The sequence below is a fragment of the Chenopodium album genome, chromosome 1 (genome assembly GCF_948465745.1).
Source record: "Chenopodium album chromosome 1, dcCheAlbu1.1, whole genome shotgun sequence".
In the NCBI taxonomy this organism is placed as follows: Eukaryota; Viridiplantae; Streptophyta; class Magnoliopsida; order Caryophyllales; family Amaranthaceae; genus Chenopodium; species Chenopodium album.
In genome coordinates this window covers 79,985,782-79,994,876 of record NC_137834.1, presented here as the reverse complement: position 1 = coordinate 79,994,876, position 9,095 = coordinate 79,985,782, and the positions used below count along the sequence as shown (strand labels likewise).

At 33.8% G+C, this 9,095-nt stretch overlaps 1 protein-coding gene across 1 annotated transcript; it reads right to left on the bottom strand.

Moving 5' to 3' along the window:
* Positions 1-3,850: 3,850 nt before the first annotated feature.
* Positions 3,851-8,716, bottom strand: LOC145609715 (uncharacterized). The gene is made up of 5 exons (XM_081665207.1): positions 8,516-8,716; positions 7,278-8,348; positions 7,040-7,189; positions 5,676-5,861; positions 3,851-4,189 (listed from the first exon to the last, which is right to left on the bottom strand). Exons 2-5 carry the CDS (start codon positions 8,298-8,300, stop codon positions 4,109-4,111), a joined length of 1,440 nt encoding a protein of 479 aa, XP_081521333.1. The 5' UTR covers positions 8,301-8,348; positions 8,516-8,716; the 3' UTR covers positions 3,851-4,108.
* Between the last annotated feature and the right edge of the window lie 379 nt (positions 8,717-9,095).

The window sequence follows — 9,095 nt, the reverse complement described above, 5'->3', positions numbered from 1 at the left end:
AAAAAAAAAAAAACTCCTTAAACTTCCAAAAAAATTCAAACTTCAAATATTAAATCAAAAAATTTTACTCACTTCAAAGGTGCAAGTTAGAGCCTGTTCTGATTTACTGAACTGAACTAATTGGAGCTGAATTGAGATGAGCTAAAATGAATTGTTTATAAGAGATGAAAATTAGGAACTGAATTGAACTAATTAAAGCTAAAGTGAATTCACCGATGAACTGACCTGATATATGAAATGTGTTCTCTGATTTGGAATTATAGGTTCAATTCTTTATTTGTTTTTGAGCTATATATTCTTTTAATTTATATATTTTTCAATAATACGACCCATATATCATGTTCATTTTATTTTTGAATAAAAAATGAACGTGTGTGTTTTGGATTTTTTTTTATGTATTCTTTAGTTTTCAATGTGGAGATCAGACATGTTATTTGCAATCAACTTATACAGTACATTTTTTTTGTTGATTTTTGGATTTATGTACATTCGTTTTATTTCTTATTATGTTATTTTAGGGTCGGTCCATATTCATTTGTTTTAGTTTGTATGTACGTTATTTGAATTTGAATTTTATGTTCATAGGGTGTGTACCCGAGTGCACAAACCAATTATTTAAGGATGCGAAATTTCATAGAAATTCAAGTATATAACATCCAAAGCTATAACCAAAAGCAACTAAATGGGAACTTATGTAACTAAATTAAGGCCAAAGTAATCAGATACATGTCATGATTGTCATCCTAGTTAGGCCCTTATAATGTGTTTGCTAGTCTTCTAGCTATTGTATTTGCTTCCTTGTTCTTGGATGAAAGTGAGCTTACAAAAAATATCAATAATAATAAATAAATAAATATTTAAAAAAAAAAAAAAAATCAACAATGTATAATTTGAGTATAGAGTGTCTAGAAGCTAGCTGAGCAAAATTGACATTAAACATCTAATTAATTCTCTAGGATTAGATGACGTATGTGGATTTCTTTCTACAATTGAAACTTATATCTTTGGACTTGACCACTTTCTTCCCTTTTTTAAACTAAGAAACCTCTCATTAGACATGCTAAACTTGTCATTTCCTTAGTACTTATTCTTCTATCACATGTAATACTATTCTCATCTCTTTATCCATTCAGCTTAGCTCAGTCTACAGTACATTAAATTTTTATCGTAGGGAGTTAGGTAGTGACATAGTGTTTTCTTCACTGGAATTTTACATACGTAGTACATGTCTTATCTTAATTAGTAGTTACGGTATAAATTATATATCTAATAAATACTTATTTATCGATCTTATGCTTCATATAAGACCTTACTTATCATAATTTATAGGAGCTTCTTTAAAAAAAAAAGAATTTATAGGAGCTTATTAACATTTTTCTTATTTTATACTTTGTACAATTTTATTAATCTTTATCTATATTATATCTAAACTTATTAATTATTAACCTTCTATATCTATCTTGGCATTAATCTTATCCCATATACTATCTCCGTTTCTTATCATTTACAACAAAAAAAATATATTATCTCTCACAAATTCTCTGTAATACCCATTTAATTTGTTGCATATAATAGAAAACAAAGGTGGTAAAAGATGAAAGAATACAATAGTTCTACCAAATGTCTACCACCTAATTTATAATTTCAATACCGTTGGCAATTTCTATAATACTTCTATCAATTGGAGATTTGATAATACTATTTTTTTAGATAGCAGTATTAGGTAATTGTGAGAATGAAGTGATGATGAAGATACAAATTCAGCTACTTGTACGTCTTGTAGTGTTGTTAATTGTAAAGATAGTATTGGATAATTACTAAAATGAAGTGAGCTCAACTATGTTACCACTACGTTTTATCTGTTGTTACATGTCAATTTCTTTCATTTTTTGCCTATGTTTTCCATCATTTCTTTTCTTTCTTTCTTTCCCTAACTTTAGATCCCATTTCCTTTTGATTTCACTAAATTGTGTTGATATGATAAAATGGTGGCGGAGTCCTTACCGATGAAATGTGTTATTGATAGAGATTTTTTCCTTATCTATTACGTTCCTTTTTAATATATACACCTCTGTCACTAAAATTATATCTTGATTCTCGTAGTTGGGTTAGTTGTAGGGAATATGGTAACAATGAATCCCGGCCAGATGCATCTATGTACGCCTTTTTTAGGTCATGAATAAATTGGATCGATCAATAATTATATGTTTTTTTTACCTTGATAATTGAGGGTTTTTATTTAATTACTGCATGCTGAAATATAGTTTGAAGAGAAAAGTCAGGTTATTTGTTTACATCAACTAAAATTTAACCAAAAATATTATGCTAGGCATGTTTTCTTGCTAAAGACTATGTCATGTAACAGCTAGATTACAGAAGGCTATTAGAAGAATTTATCAATAGTTTGGCTAAATTCTCTTAACATGTAGGGCTGTATGCATATAGATTAAACATCACGTATTTTTTTTTTTATACTACTAATTCCTAGGTTTCACTTAAACATACTAGTGTATGCATATATATAGTTTGTTTTATATTCTTAGCAACAAGGGATGACAAATAAAGGACTTGAATGAGCTAAAATCGGGGACATAAAATACAAGCGTGATTACTTTGTCCTCTTATAATATACAACCGCGAACACACATTTTAAATTTCCTTATTACAACAATCTTAATCTATACTTTGATTATTTACCGGGACTATTTATTAAGATAACGCGTCTTTCATCATCACTTTCACGAATCTATGCATCACCCGTGCATCGCACCGGCGAAAACCTTGTTACATTCATAAACCATGTGAATTTGTATCTATTAGCCAATTTTGTTGGAGGCGAATAGTTCAACCAACGTGTTGGACCACATTATGAAATAATTCGAGTTTTATTTTACGCAGAAATATGCACAATAAATCCAAGCTTCGGTCCATATATTATTTTGGGCTTTTGTGGAATGTTTAGATGGACTGAGTTATTTTTGGGTATAGCTAAAACGAGTGATGTTTCTTAAGCCCCCGACAGTACGTTAGATAGTGGTTTAATACGATAGCAACTAATTTAATTTTTATTTTTCCCTATTTTCTTATTTTAAAAAGATCATAAGAAATTTAATTTTGTTATTATTCATGTTTTGTTCTTTTACTTTAAATACATTTGTTATTATTGTTGTTATTATACCTTTTTTTTTTTTTTTTTTTTTCGAATATGTGATCTCCATTTTACTATTTTAAACAATTTTGACACTAATGTGAGCATGAGAAAAGGAAAAGATGTTAAAATTTGAAATTATTATGTACAACAGTACAGGCAATAACAATGTATTTAGAAATATACTTCCGCTGTTTGTTCCAAATTAATTCACACGTTTTTTAATCACAATTATCAATGTAAAATTCAATCGAAAATATATTTAATCATACAACTATAAATAAAACTGACATTAAATTATAATTAATTACACATTGAATACAGGAGTAACAAAATCCCACCTGACTAGGTTTTATGAATTGATTTCTTGGCGGTAATAAAATAAGGAGTAATTGGAAATTCAGGTATCAAAATCAGCCAGTTTGAGAAAATAAAAATAGAGTAAATTGCAACATGAATGGACCCAAACTTGACTGGGCAATGACCTAACAAGTTGCATGATTTATACTTCGTATTGTATTTCCTGGTCCATTAAAGAGGACAATGACAGCCCAAGAACAAATCAAGTATTTCAACAAGAGACTTTGATGATTACAATTGAACAGTTTCTTTCCCTTCTATATTTCAGCAAATCTATCAATCGATTACGAGTTCGAATTTGCCTATCATAGGCTCATAGCTAACAACAAAATTGCAAAGTGATGGACAAACGATATAAGTCTAATTTAGCATGCCCACATATTGATTGATGAAATTTTTCCTCAAAAAGAATGACATGCAACATTGGAAAGATACAACCAAGTACAAATAAGTTCCTAAAGCTGTAAATGGATGAAGGGTTATTCAAAACTAATCATCCTTTTTAGGAAAATGATGTTACTATGTCCAGAACATGATTTTGTTGGACTTGTAGGGTGCAAACAGCCAATCAGTAATCGAATAAGGCTTAAATAATTTTGCTCACTTGTAAGACTTGGAAACCTCCAGCACCAACTTATCCATGAACTGGCATTTTCGATGAAATCCCCAGCCTGGGTTACTCTGCATCACAGATTAATTCAATATTACTACTGTGTATTAACGATTGAAACCACATTTTTAAAAGAAAGTTCAGCCAGTAGATAACATGATCATTTAAAAGATTATAAACACTATCATGCAGCTTATTAAAAAAAAAAAAACACTATTATTCTCAAGCATGAATAAAGCGAGTACATTTCTCCTTGGGTGAAAAACATAAAATTCCTAGAGGGTTCAAGCAGGGTGGGTTGTCCCTCCAAAGAATGTTGTTTGTTTGCTTGTCTAGGTAGTATCCACTATCCAGTAAATATTGAGTTTCAGGCATATTTAAAAAAGCGTCAGATGCTAGCTGAAACATTAGCCATCACATGCTTTCCAAACAAAGCTCTGTACTTGATAAAATCTCAAACAAGCTTACACACTTGGAAGTTCAAAAGAGATTATGAGCTCTCTTCTCACCCCCACACCCTAGAACATTATTATCTCAGTAGCACAAAAGTGGGATGATCACCATCCTTTTCACAAAGCTTACATTCCTAACAGTTCTATGCAATAAGACAAAGCAGCTAAATCTATCAAATAAGTCCATACTAATGCCCTCTTATAGAATATGTTGGCCTATACGTGCAGCTCTATAGACTCTCACACAAACTTCAGCCTACTCCTTCCTGTCCCAAATTAAATGTCCTGCTAGGCTTTGGCAATTAAATAATTATAATGGAGTGGCATTTGCATGTTATAATGCGATAAAAATTGAAACTGGATGGAAAAAGTAGCAAGAGAAATAGAAATTTTGATGAAGCGAGAAAAGGTATCGAGAAAGTGAGGTTCTAATATAGCTGTCAAATCAGGGGTGCAGGTTGTGTTCAGTTTGGATCCTGGTTGGGTTGGGCTTGCGGGTCAGAGTGTTCATGCAGGTCAGATAAGAAAATGGTTCATTTTGTATTTGGTCAGATTGTTCTCAGGTCAGGTTGATTTTGGACAGCCTTAAGGTTCAGGGTGGGTGGATTTTTTATCTTATTATTATTTTTTTTTTTCCATTTTTAGTATATAGCCAATAATATTACTTAGGAACAGAGGGAGTATGATATAGTTAGTACATCTCTCTATCAAAAGCAGAAACATTTACTTTCCTTAATTGTGTAGATGCACATAGATGACACTAAGTTTCTAAAAATCCATCCACGATCGACATACCAAAGAATAACTGATCAGCATCCCACTTAGAGCCCGGTAGAGATATCAAAATCTATATCACTTTCTTAGCTTTTATATATATGGATCAACATCTTAACAATTCTGATCTAGTGAAGTAAGAATAGAAAGAGAAAAATAGTAAAAGAAATTTCAAAGCTTATATTATACATGTGACATGGCAAAGAATTGAAGCTCAAATGCTTAATACACCACAGATATTTAGCAGAAAGTTAAGGTATTATACTGCCAAAGGTTACTCCTAAAAAAAATTTACCCTAAAAATGTACTTTGCAAGGGAGGACAGACCAACCTGAAGTGAGAGAACAGCACGGTCCGCGAAGTGCTTCACTGAATTTGGTGCACTAGGAGGAAGAGTTTTTGCAACTCTTTGCAGTTCTTCATGTTGCTGCTTTGCAGTTACCGTGTCAGGCCCACAATAATGATCCACAATCTCTTTGAAAAGTGGAACCTTCTCCATTGTTTCCTTCATAATTTCCTGATAAAATCCATACAATAGATTCCAGTAAATGAAAATGGATATTGGACCAGAAGAATGAATTAATCATCTAAACAATTGGCCACGAGGAAAAAACATTCCAAAATGCTTAGAAATAGAAGATACTCAGGTAGCTTAAGAGCTATGCATCTCACTATCTTGCTAGGGAATAAAAAAATCTGCAGTGTAAAGATATCATAGAGAAGACAGGAAAAACAACTTCTATCTCTAGAATCATACATACAAGTAAGCCAACTCTGTAAAAGAGAATTAAAATCATATTCTGCTGTCAGTCAATGAATACCAATAGTTGGGACTCGATTTCCAATACAGCCATGGAAACCCCCATCATATCCTTAGAAAGACAAACTTGCTCCTTGTCATGGAAACCCCCATTATGGACAAATGGAAAATCAGGTCAGGAAATGCAATTGGATGCCAAATTATGATCATTCCATGGGTCAGCACTCAGCAGTGAATTCATTATCTAAAAATGCAAATCATAACTTTCAACTTCATTATACGGAATCATTAATAATTATTGTTCACGGATCAGTAGATAGTATGACTAACCGCATTACAGAAATAGAATGAAGAGACACAACTTATGCATAGGAGAAAGGAAGAGTCAAAGATAGAGAAGAGTGGGCAAGATCTGATATGTCAGCCTCAGTGAAGGAACCATGGTCATCCCCAAATACCACAAAGGCTTCAAAAGAGCTAATTCCCATATAACTAGTGCATATACCTCTGTGTGTGTTCAAATTTCTTCTCATCATAACAAGTCAGCTTAAATGATCTAATATCCATATGACTAGTGCATACACCTATGTTTTTATCAAAAAAACAAAAAAAAACAAAAAAAAAAAAAAAACAAAAAAAAACTATGTTTGTTCTAAACTTAATTTCTATCTTACCATGTACGCTTTATCTCACAGTGCAATTAGTGCATATAGAAAATGAAGATGGGTAAATGGATGATTTAAAAGGAAATCAAATATCAATGCAAGGGAAGTGGAAAAGGCCAATCTAAGCATCAAGGATTCAAAGATACAAGAAACAACTTGCATATATGTTTTCTTAATAAAAAACATTAATACTCATCTACAAGGGATTTAAATAGCATTGAAGAGGACAAGCTAATAGCAGAGCATGCAATGTAGAAGAATAATGCATACCTCCCACTCTTCTTCATTCTCTATTTCCTCATAAGCCATCAAGAATGGCTTCATCTTCTCAAGAGCATCACGAAGAGGAATAGGCGGGTTCTCATTAATATCAGGATTAGTCTCGAAATCTCCCATCAAGTATTCAGGCTCCAATTCGATCTACAATCCGAAGGTGAAGTTAACACATGAAATAGCCTGTCCAAGTAATTATTTAAAAAAAAAAAAACAAACAAACAGTGGTTATTACCTTAAGGTTGGTATCAAGTGCCTCAAGATACTCATCATCCTCAGGATCAGGTAAGACATCAGTACTCATTTCTTCAAATGCCTCTGACAGTTCAGCCATGCTGCTAGGTCCAAGTGCCTTGGCTAACTTCTCACCATCTGCATCATCACCCATGGCAAAATTCTCATCATCATCCTCATCCATTTCTTCATCTGAGTCATCTTTCGGTTTTCTAACCCTTCGTCTCCGATCACCTCCTCCTGCAGCACGCCCACCCTCTTTTCCATCGTCACCCTTGGACAAGATACCAACTGCCCTATTTTTCGCGTTCTCTAATTCCTCTTTGGCTAACTTTCTCCTTACACCAGCAGAGCCCGTATCTCCTTTCTCAGATCTATCTCTCCCTCTTCCAGCCTCAGAGGGAGGAGCACCAATTTGCTGCCTTGGCCTAAGATGCCGATTCTCTTCCTTAGCTCTAGTTTCCACAACCGGTCTTCTTTCAATGGTTCCCCTCCCTGATCCTCCTCCCAATACATTCAGTATATTTTCAGGAAGATTCTTCTCTCCAATGGGTTGACGAGGCATAGAAGCTACTGACTCAGCTTCAACACTACTACCTGTTGATTCATCCTTCTTAAGAAATATAGGCCTCTTAGGTTGCAAATCCTCTTCATTTCCCGCCTGCTGCACCGGACCACCTCTACCCCGACTTAACCCTAATTGCTGCCCCGGTGGGTTGGGAGCAACAAAACCATTATACGAAGGACGGAATGAGGTACCGTGCCCCCGTCCAGCAGGATGAGGCGATGATTCATCCGAATCATCCAATCCCTCATTTGAACCAGTCATTCCAGACACAAAATTAAAAACAGGAGAACCCGAGGCGGCACCTCGGCCACGCCCTCTACCTCCACCACCACCTCCTCCACCAGAACCATCCCCAGCAGAAGAAAAGGCAGAACAAAAAACAAGTTTACTTGTCCTCCCAATTGTTGTGCTTCCTACACTACTAGGATTCATAAACAACCCAATTCTTCCTCTCATTTTCACCCCTCTTCCCCAAATTCTATCAAAAATAAATCAAGGGTTCACCTTGCCAATACAAAAAATTATCATCAGTATTCTAATCTAATGCTACAATCAAGTTTTATACATGGAATTGTGCAATTGTTTCAGTCTATAAATCAATTAAAGCATTGATAATGAGAAAAATGTATGAACTTGAATTAACAAAGTTGCAATTGACAAATGGGGTTTACCTTTGAATATTGAATTTGATGAGGAAGAACCCAGTTTGCAGTTGTTGTACCCGGTTGCGCGGCGTTGGTCGGAGCCACGATGGTCGCCGGAATGTAAGACGGTGGTTTGGTTGACGGTGGTGGGAAAGAGCTGCAAGTTAAGAATGAATTTTTTGGATTTTGGAAGTTGAATGAAATGTAGTGACTGCTTACTAGTGAGAGTTTTAAGAGATGGAATCGAAAAAAAAAAACCGAGAAGGGAAAGGATCGAACTTGCGATCTATGGGTAACTAAAGTACTTACGAGTTACGACGCACAGTTATATACACCTGGGTGTACCGTACACATTGAAAATTTTACCCTCATTTTGAGGATTGTTTATCATTTAATTATTAAATGAAGAACAAAAATTAATATTTAATTAAAATTTTACCCTCAGATGTATATAACAAATTTTAATTTATTTATTAAAGTGAAATTGATTGGTAAGGATTTTATATCCCCTACTAGATTGAATTTGTTTGGTTTGTTGTTGGACTGGTTTTTACATTTCATTTAAAGAATGAAATGTGAATCTTCAAGGGTAACCGCTCGAGATTTA

Excerpts from the sequence above, each read along its gene's own strand:
- LOC145609715 (XM_081665207.1), bottom strand. The coding sequence starts at position 8,300 with ATGAGAGGAAGAATTGGGTTGTTTATGAATCCTAGTAGTGTAGGAAGC. Across the intron at positions 7,190-7,277 it reads CACTTGATACCAACCTTAAG|ATCGAATTGGAGCCTGAATA; the intron begins GTAATAACCACT and ends TTCGGATTGTAG. Across the intron at positions 5,862-7,039 it reads AGAATGAAGAAGAGTGGGAG|GAAATTATGAAGGAAACAAT; the intron begins GTATGCATTATT and ends GGATTTTATCAG.